The following is a 14,873-nucleotide window of genomic DNA, read 5'->3' as shown; positions in this document are numbered from 1 at the left end:
CCGCAGCAAAGGGTGAGGCTGTGAGATCAGGACCCAAAAAAAGGAGGTGAGGGAGGGAAGGATTGGGGGTGGGGGAGGGGGACACAGGGCAACAGGAAAGATCAAAGAAAACTGACTCTGGAGAACACTGAATGCCCAGCTCAGCAGTCGCAGGAAAGGGCCCTGAGGATGATCGGAGGGAAAGGGCAGAGACCCGCAGAGGCACCTGGAATCAGAGCTCCCAGGAAGGCCCTGGGACACCAGGCTGAATGGGGAGGCAGGAGGTTTATGTGGGGGCAGAGGGTACAATGGCGGGGGTTGGGAGGGAGGTGGCGAAGGAGGAAACGAGAAGTTGACTGGGGAAGAGGGAGAGAGGTCTATTAAAAACCTCTCAGTGCATAACACAAAATGTCAGGGTTTATAGCTTCATTCTTGGCATTGCCGGGACTGAGAACCCTGCACAGAAATGTCACCGCTTGTCATGTTTAATCACCTGCTGTTTGTTAACACCTTCCCTGCAAGAGCCTGTCTCAATCTGCCCCTGGGCCCCCAAGGGACCCGGAAACAGAAAACATCCCCATCTCCTTCTTGGCCCTGCCCCCGGGGCCTCGAGGGAGGAGCTCCATTAGCCATCCAGCTGAAGGCCTCCCTAGGAGCCCCAAAGTGACCCTTCCAAACAGGCGGGCCAGGGAAAGGGACCCACGTGGTCTGAGCAAGGGGCCAGGACCTCTGGCCACGGACTATGTGTTCTGAGTGGCTGGAGCCAGGGTGCTCCCAGGCTGACTCCTTTCTCCTGCTCTCGAGGGCTGCCTGTCCATTCTGTCTGACCCACTCCTGTCCCCACCTCCTGACCCCGGGTGGAAGAGAAGAGAAATAAAAGAGGGCCCGCTCAGATCCCTGCAGCCTGGAATTCACCAATCTGTCTGCTTGAACAGCAACTGCCACATAACATCTAACATTCAAAGCCACCATCCTTCCAGTTACAGTCCTGGATCACACCATCTGTGGCTCTGGCTTGGCTCTCTCTGAGCATGCTTTGCTGGGTTGTTTAGACTAGGAATTCTCAGTCCTACTGCCCCGTAATTCCTTCCCCTGGGGTGGGAGCGTGGAGTCGGCCACTCGAGCAACACAAGTCTTCCTAAGAACACCTGGCTGCTCTCTACCCCTGAAGGCATGGTGTGGTTAACACCAGGCGAGGGGCCGGGTCCTCTCAGACAACACCTACACAAACAACGCAGTCCCCAGACGAGAGCCCCCACGCAGGGGCAACTGTCTGCAGAGCAGCAAGTCAATCCTGTACAGTTCCCAAGGTGGCCCTGTTACTTCCAGAAGTGATGACGGCCAGTGATGAGCTGAGCAGCAAGGGTTTCCCATTCTTCCAGCAAAATCCACGCTTACACAGAAACACACCTGACAAACATGCAGCCACACAACCGCCCCCAGGAGAATGCCTGTTCATTTAGACTTTCTTTCTGAAGAGCCCTTCGACCCATCCGTTCATTCCCAACAGAAACAAGCCAGAATATTTTCAACTCCCCTTCGATCCTTTCCAGCAAATGGACAGCAGCCCCCCTTTCTCAGGAGATTGGCAGTAATGAAGGCTTTTAGAGGAGGCTTCCTCCAAAAAGTTCAAAATGCATTTACATCAACAATTGCATTTTATCTTGCAGGGCAGGCCCAGGGATGTGTCCATGGGTTACAGTGAGGATGTAGGTGGGGCCCGGAGGTGTTGGGGATGTAGGCCAGGCAGCAGAGTTACCATTCTGGCCCACATCCGCAGTGGAGGGCTGAAAGAGGACTGTACTCCATGCTGCCATTGGAACTGTCCCTACAGAAGCCCCCTTCCTCAAGGGCAGCCCTACTCTGGGTCTGTCTCCCTTTGAAAGCGTTAGTCGCTCAGCTGTGTCCAACTCTTTGTGACCCCATGGATGGAGGCTGCCAGGCTCCTCTGTCCATGGAATACTCCAGGTAAGAATACTGGAGTGGGTAGCCATTCCCTTCTCTATGGGATCTTCCCAACCCAGGGATTGAATCTGGGTCTCCTGCACTGTAGGCAGATTCTTTACCATCTGAGCCACCAGGGAAGACCCCATCTCTGTGCACTTGGAAACAAATCCCTAAGTGTCTCTGGGCCTCCTGTTGCCCCACTGGTGAAATGGGACAACTCCCTGTGTCTTTCTCCAAGAGAGCCGAGAAGAAATGGATAGTCGGTGTGGTATGCCTGGAGTTCGTCGGAAGGAGGGTGCTGAGCAGGCTGACCGCTGCCATGATTCTGCACGTTGCACCCCGTCCTCTCCAGGGAGGAGGGGGCTCACTGTTAAAAGGGGAGGGCAGGTTAGGGGCTCAGCTGTAAGACCCTTCCCATGCCCAGCAGAGATTTTCAGATGGTGCCCTGTTGTGCCAGGGGAGGTGTGTGTGCACACCCACTCGAGTCCACAGGCACGTGGCTGAACACAGCCCATGGAGCCGGAGCAGGGCAGGTTTAGGTGGAGCCAGTTGTAAATAGGAGACACAGGAGACACGGTTCAGTCCCTGGGTCTGAAAGGTCTCCTGGAGGAGGAAATGGCAATCTACTCCAGTATTCTCGTCTGGGAAATCCCAGGGACGGAGGAGCCTGATGGGCTCTAGTCCACGGGGTCAAAAAGAGTCAGACATGACTGAGTACACTGACACACGCGGTTTAAGTAACCCAGCCTAGACGGAGACTATTCCACAGGTGCTAGGGCTCTCCAGGACCCTGAGGGAGGGGCCATGTCACTCAGCCCATCTTCCTGCTTCCAGGCCCCAGGGGCTTCACAGGACATGGGTTTTTCCAGTCCTGGGCAAACCAGGGCGGGCAGTCACCACGTCGCTGACTATGTGGAGTCAAAGCCCCACCTTCTCAGGTGTCAAGGCAAGCACCCCACCTCCTGGCTATGCTGCTTGTAGGAGGTAGGACCTGAGCTCCTTCCACTTCAGGGATTTGAAAAGCTGGTCCTCATCGTTGAGGTAGACTCTGAACACACATGGAATGTGTCCCCCACCAACTCAATAGGTCAGAGTGGAGCCCCAGATGAGCCAGGAGCAGGGTCTGGCCTGAGGTTCGGGGGAGCCCCAGGGTCCAGAGATGTTTTGTCCAAGCCACTTGGATTTATCAGATGAGCACAGCCTCCCAGCCAGACCCCCTGGTATAATCCTTTCATTAATTTACTAGTCAATGGAAAATTACTCCTTACCCAGGAATATAAGTTTTCATCTTATTTTAAGTTCAATTCTTAAAGCAATTACCCAGGCATCTGGCAATGACTTCACCGCTGTGGCCGGGCCCTGGAGGGGAGAAGTGCGGCCCTGAAGCTGCACAGACTCCTGGCTCCCAGCCCCGGAGGGGAGTTCAAGGAGGACTGAGAGCCCCCAAACAACTGGCCTGGGTCCTGGGAGGGAAGTGGGGGGGCACACCACCGTGTCTGATATTTGCTGTGTGTGGAAACGCTCCTCTCCAGCACCACCTGCCCCAGGAACCCACTGGTGACAGTTGTTGAAAAGCCTCAGCAGCTGATGCCGCGGGAGCATTTTCTATTTTTAATTGTTTGATCGGAATATTAACTCATCTCCGCCCGTTCCCAAGACACACTTCCCAGCCAGAGGGTTTCCCCCATTCCCCAGACCTTTTTCTCTCTCCCTCTCCAGTCGGAAATCTACTTTGAAAGTAATAACTGGAAACACAGACCTCTGTGAGTTTGCAAAGGATCAGCGCACGGGAGAGAGAAAGAAATAAGGTCCTCACCAGCCAGCATGCCCTGAGCAGACCTCAGAGCCACAGGCAGGGCAGGTGGCTCGGCACCCACAGGCACCGCTGCTCCCCCCTCCCCCTTCCTGGCCAGCCTCTCCCTCTCCCCTCCGGTCAGCCCCACTGACCCAGTCTGCTCACTCATCAACCTCAAGTGGGGCGGGGACGCTCAGGAGCCTCCCAGGGCGGAGGCCCCAGGAGGGAGGCACGTGGCCCTGGGCTCAGTGGCTGACTTTCCTTTCAGCTGCCATTTCCGAGAGGTAGGGAGGGGGAGAGGGCAGCCTCTCCATGGAGCCACTGGAGAACCTGCCAGCCAGGCCTCCAGGGAGAAACACAAGGGCTCCAGGGCCAACCCCAACGGGAGGGTCACCTGGCTCAGCCACTGCCCAAGCTGCTGGGGACAAACTGGACCCCGGGTGGCCCCCTCGCCCATCCTCAGAAGGCACCCCCCAACCCAGCAGCGGGGCCACTTGGCCTCCTTGCCCTACCTGCCCTTGGCCCCCCTGCCGGGCTCTTCCCTCTCAAGGTCGCAGGGCTGTCCACACCAGGAATATTTACTCACCAGACTGGCCCTGTTAGCAGCACTCACCACAAATATGCTTTCTGATAAAGTTGGCAGAAAAAAAGTTCTAGAGCTGGAAACAATGTCAGAAATCATCCCCTACCCCCACCCAGGGAGGGTGAGGTGGGGCCTGCGAGCAGGTCACACAACCAGCTCCTGGGGAAGGCTTCTGTCGCGCTCTCTCACTTTTCTCCTTCCTGTTTTACTTCCCAACATAGAGCCTGTTGCCAGGGGACCAAGGGCTGGGGATGACTCTACACGAGCACTGGGTCTCGGCCCCCGAAGGGCACGGCCCAGAGGCAGGGGTGTGGGCAGCGGCCCTCTGTCTCCCCCGCCAGGAGCTCTCCTGGGGGCCTCTGGGGGACGAGGCCAGGCGGCCTCTCACCTCTGCTTCTCCCTGGGCCGTCTCACCTCGCTGGGCTCCTGCCCACCCGCCCGCCCTCCCTCAGTGCACATGGGCTTTAATGTTTTTATTACCTGTTTGACTCGCTGCCTTATTGCTTCTCCCCTTAATGGGGCCGTAACCGTGGAAACGAGGAATAAACGGCCACCAGAAAATGAGATGATTAAACAGGTCACCCTGGCAAAACAAACTCAGCCAAGGAACCTCTGGGGGGTGGGGAGGGTAGGCTCCTCCTCCCCCATCCATGGCTGGAAGGCTTGGACCAGACTGGGGACCAACGTCCCTGTCCCTGAACTGGGGCAGATACAGGGGGCGCCCCCTGCTGGACGGTGTGGCACCTGTCCCGTCGGTTCCTCGGGCTCCCCTATCTCCCAGGCAGCTCTCCTGGCTGGCCTTGGGCCCTGCGCTCTTGGGCTGAAGGGGTGGTAAGGAGGAAGGCATGGGCCTAGAGGTGATGAAGATCATCGCCCAGGAGGAGATGCACTGCCTGGTGACACAAAGCTCTAGAATTCTGTCCCCACTGACCTCCTGGATGCCTCTGACTTTCTCACTGGGCTGGAGTTTCCTATCTAGTGCATCTCTGGCTCTCACGCCGCATTGTTCCCCATCCCAACCTGGGGTCCCTGAGTTCTTGGAGAAAGCTCTAGAAGAAAAAGCCAACTTAGGCCAAAGTTCAACTTGGGAAGGTCTCCTCCGAGAACCCCTGGTCTTTGGAGCCAAGCCGTGTGTCTGTGCCTCCCCTGGGCCAACCTGCTCCCACAAAACCTCTGGGTGGAAGGCAACATGAGAGGGCCTTCTTGACAGTAAGGAGGACTCCTTAACCCCTCAGCACTGGCCAGAAGAGGCCCCAGGAGGGACCCCGTGGGAAGCTAAGAACAGACCCCAGAGCCAGTGCAGGAGCAGCTGAAACCACCACGCCAGGGGCAGAGGGGCTGGGGTGGGCCTTGGTACATGCCACCCCTGCTTTATGGCCTCACTCCAGGCACTGCATCTACCCAGCTGGAGGGGTCCTGGGCCTGGGGGGCAGGACCTAGAGAAGATGGACATGCCACGGTGAGGTTTCTGCTGGGGGAGACAGAGACAGGCAAGGGAGGAGGCAGAGGAGAGTCCCGGGCCCTCCATTGGCTACTGCCCCCGGTCCCCTCCAGGGCAGCAGACTGTGAGTGTGTGACCTCCCCACCCCAAACCACAGTCATGGCTAGGAGTTAATGGGACCCCTGTCAACCACTTGCTGCCTGTCTTCATCCTCATGCCCACTTTCCCCCTCAGGTCATCCCTCATCCCAGCCCCACTCCTTCCTGTAAACCAGGCCTAGAAAGCTCTGGAGGAGCCAAAGCTCAGGTCCCAAGGCAATCAGCCAAGTGTTTCCTGCCCGCCTCCCGCTGCCCCCACTCAGAACCTGGAGAGGCACATCAATCAACCCATTCCACCAGCACTAACGGTGGGAAGGCACGGGGCCGACCCTGGACCGCACGCTGGAGGAGACATGGTTGCCGAGCTAACTTTAATGGTTACCATTATGAGCAGCAGCAGCAGCAGAAGGCAGGGCTCCTGGCCTTGGCCTCCTGGGGGAGGGCACAGTAGTCTGAGTGCTGCTCTGACACACCAATGTCATGGGTATAACCAGGTCCTCAGAGCAGCAGGCCCCTGGCCAAGCTCTGATCTCTTATCTCCTTCCAGGGCCAACTGGGTGTGAGGCTGCAAAGGGGGAGGGGCAAGAAGGTAGGCAGGAGGGCCTGGCTTTAGGGAGCTGGGCGGCCTGGGCCAAAAAGGGCAGAAAATTATGGTTGCACAATGGGAAGCAAGAGTTCTGCTCCTCAGGTTGGGGGAGGGGCGAGGTAGAGGAGAGTGAAGAGTACGAGGCAAGAGAGGCAAGGGACTGGCGGAAGGCTGGAAGGCGTGGGTGACGCAGGAAACGTCGTCGCCCATCTCCATCTGCCCCAATACCTCCCATCCTTTATCAAGTTCAAAGGCCACTCCTTCACAAAACTCCCTGCGCTCTCTGATCAGGCGCTTCTCTGCCTGGTGGGACAGGTAAACACACCTGTCTCCCTCTACCAGGCAGATCCCAGAAAGCTGGGAAGGACCAGGTGGCCTTCACTGTTTCAGCTCCTGTAGCGGATGCTCCCCAGTGCCTACTAAGAACTGCAGGCCCCACTACCTGTCTGGGGTTTCCTCCACTTCTGGGGGTCACCAGTATGTCCTCGTGGGTCGAGGTTATGAGGATGCTATGTCGTGGTCAGACAGCCAGAGGGGTGAGCACTGGACCACCAAGCTGCCCCCTGTCCCAACCCATCCCCAAGAAGCGGCCCCTTCCCCCTCTACTCCGTGGGACCACCAGCCCTCCTCCACTGCCATCTCCTCCCCCTGAACCCTGGCCCAGCTACCCCGGAACAGCTGCTGCCTGCCGTGGGGACCCACAGGCTGTAATTACTACAGAGCAACTTCCTTCCCCCTGAAGATGAGGAGGAGAAGGACAAGGAGGAGCAGGAGGGGGTGTGGCAGCACCAGGTGGTCAAGGTCTGAAAACCAGTGCGGGGAGGGCAGTGTAAAGGACAGGCCTTGGGGGCTGGTGTTAGCGGTGGGGAGCGGGTGTGTGTGTGTGTGTGTGTGTGTGTGTGAAAAAGTGGCCTGACTATATTCTAAGAATGCTGGGCCAGGCAGAGGAGGGTGCCCGAGTCGGGGTGGGTGCATCACTAACCTGCCAGGTCTAGGAAGAGGAGTCCAGGCCCAGAGCCTCCGGGGCCCCACCCCATCCCCTGCCCAGGGACTCGAGCCAGGGGCAGCAGCTTTAATGAGGAGATGCTGCTGCGTGACTCAGCCCTCCAAAGGTGCCTCCATTTATTTTATTTTTCCATCATAAAAAAACCCAAGCTGCAACTTGGCCAGATTCCCCGGCCGTGGGGGATGGGGGAAGACCGGCCCAGAGAGGACTGACTAGCTGGCCCCAGTGCCCTTCTTAGAGGGGAGACTTAATGGGTTCGTCTGGTTGATCCCAAAGAGAAAAAGGGCCTGTGACGGGGTCCCCCGAGGGCTCTTTCAGACCTGCCCTCACTGCCTCTGTCTCCTGTTGAAGGAAAATAGCTACGCCAGGCTTTTGATCCAGAGTAATGCTCTGATATCACATAACTAGTGCCGGGGTTGGTTCAAGGGGCCACTTCGCAACCCACAGCTGCCTCTCTCAAATGCTTTCTTACGAAGAGCAGGTCTACTCAACCCCTCCCCAGGGTGTCCCACTGAACCCTCTCGGCAAAATTAGGTTGGGAGTCAGAGAACCAGAGACCTTAAAGGTCACCTGATGCTTGTGTCCCTCCAAATGTCACAGCCAGCCTCTGCTTGAATGGTACCAGGAAACCCTCAACTTCCGAGGCGGCCCAGTCTGTGCTTGGCTCTGAATGCTCCTTCCTGCCAAGATGGCACCAAAGCACCTACCCCTTGCAGCAGACTGGCAAAACCGGTGCTCAACCTGACAGTTGGTAGGGACCGGCCCCAACTTAGACTGGTCGAGTGGGTGTATCTGGCCAAGTAAAGGCTCGACAAAGGAAAACCGAGGACAACTTGCTCTGCCCCAAGCCCGGCATGGAATCTCTTCCTTCAGAAACACCACAAAAACCTTCCCAGTCCCCAGTGTACATCCGGGTGAAAGTGTAACCACAGCCAGCAAGGTTCCTAGATGCCTCCACTCCACTGGCCTTCAACCAGTGGCTCACAACAGTCCTGAGAGTCTAGCGGTGGTCTGACACTCAGACCCAGCAGGGGCTGGGCTGGGGAAGCCGAAGTCTTTCCTCCCTGGGGTCAGATACTGCCTGGAAGAAGTCTGCAGCCTTTCCTCTCCTTCCTTGAGACTGGGAATCCTCGAAGCACATGGCCACGACACTATTCCACTCCAAGAACTAGGCTACTAAGCCAATCTGTCTCAGCCTCCCTTGACCCCATCACTCCTGGCCTCATCCACAACTGAGCCCATGGCCAGGATACAACACGGGGGTTTGTATGCCATGAAAGGGGATCTGGATCTAGAGTCCCAGCTGAGCTGATCCCAGGGGAAAGAAGCAGGCCTGGTTCAGTGAGCAGCACTGATACCTCCCCTGACTCACCCTGACGACACAGCGGCAGCCGCACAGCTCCGTGTGCAGTGCTGGCCCTCGTGGTTCCCGCTGGGGTCCCTGGTCATCCCTTTGAACTTGCTCTCTTGCCCATTTTGCCCTTTACCTGGAAGAGTCCACCTTGGGTCCTCTGATGGACAGCCCCAGCCCTGGAGAGCCCCTCCCCATCTTCTCAGGATCTCCCTAGGGAGCTGGGGGGCACTTACAACGAGATCCTCAAGAATCAAGGGCACGAGTTCCTTCTTAAAGCTTAACCGCTGTTTCAAAATCATTTTCACCCTGGCCTCCAGGTTTTCTTAGGGCCTGGGAATCAGCCTAGTGGGGCCTAATCCTGGGGAGCCTCCCAAGTGCAGCCTGGATTCACCTGTGTCTGAAAGCTTCCTTCTTCCTCCCCTCCCCCTCCTGGCTCCCTCCCCCAGGGAAATCACTCTAAAAGGGCCTAATGGAACTATGTCCTCCTCTCTTCCTCTCTCTCCTCCCTCCCTCCCTTTCTTTCTCTTTCCTCTTTTTTTTTTATTAGCATTTGTGGAATTTATTCCCAAACTCTCCTAATCTTCCGTACACAACCATTTGATTTGCATAACCCAACCCCCTCTCATAAAAACTGGCTGCTAGTTTAATTAAAAAATGTAAATTTGCTGTCATCTCGGGGCCTGGTGAATTAGGACGACATCGGCATTTTTTATTGCTAAAGACGTCCAGATTGATCCAGCCCTTGGCTGAACTATGGTGGAAGTAAAGGGGTCCACATGGTCCCCGAGGGCCTTGAAGTCCTGCTTGAGGTACCCCCCGGGTGAAGCCATGGTTCTCCCACCACTGAGTTACTTATGGCTGGAGTGCTTCCTTAGACCTGTCCGAAGCTGGAGGTGATTTAAACCCACGATCCAATGTTTACTGGGCCCCTGGTGCCAGCAACCCTTTGGGGCCTGTGTCTCCAGCCTTGTACAGTGCTAGCTGCCCGAGATGGCCTCAAAGAAGAGAGCCCCTCACCACACCAGAAATGAGCCCAGGCCAGAAATGAGGTCCCTGGCCTTGGCTGTGAGCCGAAGTACATTCAAGAAGTCGACGAAAGATGAGATGGAGTGAGTCCAGAGACAGGCTCAGAGGGGATCTCAGAGTTCCCACCTGCTTCCCTTTTTTTGTGAAGAGGGGAAAAAGTGCTTTTCTTCTGAAGTCCTGAGATTAAGTGAAACTTCCAAGTTCAAAGAAAAAGCTGAGATGGTATCACCAGATGACTCCTCCAGGAAACAGTCAGAACTTTGACACCCTGGACCTCCCCTCACTGAGTGGCCAGAGCCCAGGCCTGGGTCCTGCTGAGAGTGCCCTGCTCCAGCTACAGGAGGAACCAGCTGACCTCAGGGGCCCTTCTAACTTCCAGGAAAAGTTCCCAGAGTCTGTCTCTAGAGTGCAGGGACAAGTAAGTGCGACAAGAGATTCTGCCACCCACAGGCCCAGCAGGCCCTCTCTCCAGTTGGGGATACCCTATGGAAGGGCTTTGGAGTGTGCCCCAAGAGCAGGCTGATGTAAGGGGGCAGGATGGAGGCCAGTTCCAGCTGCCATCGGGGTTGGATGGAGGAAGATGAAGATGACCCAACTTCCAGCTAGGTAATGCCTGGGTCCCCTGTGCACCCACAAGCACAGGATCATTTGCCCCGAGTAGGGGGCAGTGCATTACCACCACTGGTCCATGTATAAGGTCTGCTTCTCAGCTGGGATGGGTGGGGGCCCCTGTTTCTAAAGAAAAGGGGTGGGGCCTGAGAGGGAGTTGATGAGACACTTGATTAGAGGTGGGGGCGGGCTGCTTCTCCGTGGGAGGGAAGGGCAGGGAGGGGCAGGGTGGCAGCCCTGGCCTCAGACACCTTAACCACTTTGCCCAGCAGGGGGTGTCGCACCCTTCCTGGGCACAGAGGTCGTGTGGACCTCCACATGGGATTCACCAAGATCACACCTGGCGGAACACAGTCTTAATACTCCCTCCCCCACAAACACATCTCCCTCCTTCCCAACGCCGGCCGCCATGTCCTGTCACTGGGCCCCCCAGTGCTGCCTCCTGCCCTCTCTGCCCACTCCCTTTTGACTTCAAAAGGTCAAATGTCCCAAGGGGCAATGCCATGGACTTGGGCCATTATAAACAACAACTCTGACCCATACCACCTTCCATAAATGAAACAGAAGGGTTCAGAGATCAATCTCCAGGAATTATCAACCTGTTTAGCACAGATTTAAAAACATTTAGGAAGAAGACAGTGCCTAGGGTGAGGGTCCTGGTCAAAAGTCTATTTCAATACAGAGGGCTAATGGGAAGTCTTGAGGAATTTAAAGTAAACCATCATTCTAGACTCAGATGGGAAAAGAAGTGTTGATACGATTAGATTAAAACCAATAAAACACCCAAATCTCAGGATAAACTCTGCTCCATGCCAGCACTATGCTATCTGGAACCCTAAACTAGGTGCCATGCTAGGCACCCCAAAACCCAGACGTCCAAATTGAGTAGTTGGTCTGGTCTACCCTCTCCCAGGGTGGGGGCTACAGGGGATGGGAGCAAGTCCTGGGCCCCTCACTTTGAACTGATAACAGCCGCCTCATCCCACGGGTTCTCAGGTGAAAAACACTCATTAGCCATAATAAGCAGCTTGTTCATCCGACAAGGCCTTGTCCCAAATAAATTAAATTCCTTTACCTTGAGACAGTCGCCCCGAAACCAGACTAACCACCTTTCCCAACAGGACGCTGCTTTCAAAAACTAAACCAACCCCCCCACTAAAAAAATAAAAACACACACCCCACAGCCAGACACATAGAGATCTTTCCTGGGGAAAAAAAGGTACAGAAAAAACACGCAGCCATTCAAAAAACACGGAGAACGAAAAAAAAAAACCCCACAAAAAACCCCTAAATCCTCTCTCTGGGTGCCCCCCAGCTCCCGCTCCTCTCTGTTCTTTCATAATGACAAGCATCAAATTAGTCACAGTCACTAAGCAAGTAACAAATAATAACAATAATATCATCAAAAGCCTCGCAATCCAGAAACCAGGGCGAGAAGCGCAGCCGGCACCAGACCCTCTCCAGGCCAGCCCCCACCCCCTGCTCAGCTGCTACCTCATTGGGCTAAAAATAATAACTTCCGTAAAAGAACCGAAAGAAAAGTGAAAGAGCCACCCCCTGGTTCCCACCGGCCGGTACCTGTACCAAGATCCATTCTCCTCTCTTTGGTCCCAAACTCTTCGAGGATCGCCAAAAAAAGAAGAGGAAAGAAAAGAAATCTGTTTAGTCTCTCGCAGTGCCCCCCACTTCCCACCCCAGCCTCCCCCCTCGGCTCTCCGCACCCTCCCCCCATCGAGGGGCGGTCAAGTCCCCGGGACGAGGGGAGCGACGAGAAAGGGGACCCGGAGGCAGAGCGAAAGTTTCTCCCTCCCGCCCCGCTGGCTCTCGCGCTCCGGCATTGCACACTCAAAGCAGCTCCTCGCCGCTCTCGACTTTATTAAACTAAAAGAGAAACTATTTATAGACCCTGCCCGGGTCCGGGGTCCCGGCCGGCCCGCGAAGCCGAGGGGCGCCCCCGCCCGCGCCCGGCCCGGCTAGGCACCCGCCACCCCCGCCCCGCCCAGCCGCGCCGCGCCGCGCCCCCCGCCCAGCGCCCGGGTCGGAGCCCCGCGGCGGCGCCCCCTGCCCTCCCCCGCCCCACTCCGGTACTCACCATAGTCGGAGAGTCGAAAGCCGAATTCACTTAAATAATCAACTTTCATAATACTTAATTAATGCCTAATTGCAACTGATTACTCCCCGAATAACAAGTTGTTTTAAAGCCCTGATGTCATTGCTCCTGACTGTAACACTCAGGGTAACAGTTTGGCAGGAGGGAGCGGGCGGGCGGGAGCGGCTGGGGGCGCTGCCAGGCGCCGAGGTGATTGGCAGGGCGGCCACGGCGCCGCCTCCTCCAGGCCGGGCCCGCGCCGCCCCGGCAGGTGAAAGAGCAGAGCTCGGCCCGCCCGCGCCCGCGCGCCAGCGCGCGCCCGCCCGCCGGGATGCTGGAGTGAATGGGCTCGCGCTCGCCCGCCCCGCGCCCGCTCCCTCACGCGCGCCTCCGTCTGGTCCCCTCTCCCGCTCGCCGCGCGCGCGCTGCTCACACGCGCGCCCCCGCCCGGCGCCCGCTTGCAAGCGCGAGCGCGCGCGACTTCAGCGCACCGGCCCGGGCGGCCAGCCTTATTGGCTCAGCGATTGCCCAAACCTTAGACTTCGGAGGGAGGAGGGAGGCGGGGACTCGGCGGCCGGGGCCGGGCAGGAGCGGGGAGGCGGGCGGGGGCTCGGCGGTCCGAGAGGAGCCGGCGGCCCTCTCTCGCGCCCCCGCGCCAACTCTGGCCGGACTCTGGCGGGCGCGCGTTCGCAAGCTCCCCTCTGCGCTCCGGCCCTGCGAGCGCGACTCGATGGCGGCCGCGCGCGGACTCACTCTCCGGCGCCGGCCGGCCAAGGGCTCGTGGCGCGCGCGGCCGAGCAAACTTTTGGGCGCGGGTGGGCTCAGGTGTGAGCGCCGCGGGGTCGCGCCTACTGAGCCTTACTCCACGGCTCCCCCCTCGCGCGCCCCTCGGGTTTCGGGTGCGGGGGTACCAGGGGCTTTCTTTCCTCCCTCATCCCTGTTGTTGGTGGTGTTTTTTAGTTTTGAGGAGAAAAGACTCGGGGGCAGTCGGCATCGGTGTCCCGCGGAACACGCGCGGCGGCTCGCGGTGTTTCGCACACCGTGGCCCCCCGCAGGCTTCACGAGTGCAGGGACCCCCGGGGTTCCGCCACTTCGGTTTGGCTTTGCCTTTAAATGCACCCTGGCACCCCACCCCACCCCGATCCCTGGTCTACCCTGGTCCCCTCTACGTCTCTGCTTTCGGGACCTTCCTACTCCTTTTGTTGCCCGGAAGTTCAGCCCCCAGCTCCGCAGCCCGGGCAGCATCTTTTCTCTCACCCCGCCTTGGCTATGAGTCCTAGGAGCGCCCCCACCACGGATCTGCGCTGTCACTTGGGTTTCCAACCCGCCCTCTTGCCTCTGCCACACCCCATGCAGGGCCCGGGCAGACAGTGCCCAGACAACCCTCCGCCGAGGAGCCAGTGTCCTGCCGCCTGCCCCCTCGGACATCGCCACATTTCCTGCCTGCCAGTTCATCGCTGGACCAGGCAACTTGTTCTCTCCTTTCCCTCTTTTCACCCTCAGAGAAAGTACTTTGATGGGTCCTTCTGTCCCCAGAAGTCCCCGCTGTAGCCAGATATGTTGAGATTCCTTCAATTTTAGTCACCTAGATTACCCACGGGGGTGGGGTTGGGGAGGTGGGCGGGTCGGGGGGCGCGGTGCCGAGGAAGGAAGCAGGCAGGTGAGCAGGAAGCTGGCTGTTTTGCAGGTGAAACACCTGGACTTCACTGTCCCCAGCTGTCCCTCGGGCCCTCCTGCACCCAGCCTGTTGCCTTCTTTCCCTATCCTGTTTCAGGGGAGGCCACACTTCAATGAGGGGCTCAGAACCCAGGCTTTCTGCTCTCTGTTCTTTGGGCAAAGTTCAGCAAAATGGCACTGGATTGTTTTTGCAATATTTCTATTTTGCAAAGGGAAAGGCCCAGGGAGGCCTTGGGGCAAAGAAGTCAGGGAGTTTAACAGTCTACTGTTTCTCCCACTTTTCCCTTATTTTTGTTCTTTCTTTTTTTCTTTTTTTTAAAATTGCGCTTTAGTTCCAAGTGGCCTCACAGGGAGGTTAGCGTTGCTTCCCCATCTGACCGCCTTCCTTGATGCCTTCTTGGCAACCCCCATTCCGGTGGTCACACAACCTTTACCCTTCAGGCCTGCCCCATCATTACGGAGGATGAATAGCTGGAGAGGCCCAAGAGCTCTGAGTGTACCCCAGCCCTAAAATCTTGAATAAGTGACCAGAGCTCCTTAAACAAACCAAGCCCAGTGTTTCCTAGATGTTGCTGGCAAAGGGCAATCAAGCAGTGAGGCCACGAGCTTCTGCTCCCCACACAGGATCTCAGAGAGGGCACTGCGGCTTCCAGGACTGCTCTGGGGTACACACATGCCTCTGG

The 14,873-nt window shown here is 57.4% G+C and overlaps 1 protein-coding gene across 3 annotated transcripts in view; it reads right to left on the bottom strand.

Moving 5' to 3' along the window:
* The window catches only part of CASZ1 (castor zinc finger 1), a 155,716-nt gene that overhangs the window by 44,983 nt on the left and 95,860 nt on the right, over positions 1-14,873 (bottom strand). For 2 of the 3 annotated variants that reach the window (XM_018060355.1, XM_018060356.1), the window contains exon 4: positions 12,003-12,041. In XM_018060355.1, coding sequence (XP_017915844.1) covers positions 12,003-12,018 — 16 coding nt within the window. In that variant the 5' untranslated portion in view covers positions 12,019-12,041. Of the gene's footprint in view, positions 1-12,002; positions 12,042-12,516; positions 12,665-14,873 lie in introns of those variants that run through there. The other variant, XM_018060354.1, reaches the window with a different exon arrangement.

Source organism: Capra hircus, chromosome 16, assembly GCF_001704415.2.
Source record: "Capra hircus breed San Clemente chromosome 16, ASM170441v1, whole genome shotgun sequence".
Classification (NCBI taxonomy): Eukaryota; Metazoa; Chordata; class Mammalia; order Artiodactyla; family Bovidae; genus Capra; species Capra hircus.
The sequence above is the reverse complement of the archived record's forward strand: the minus strand, read 5'-3'. Positions and strand labels throughout refer to the sequence as shown.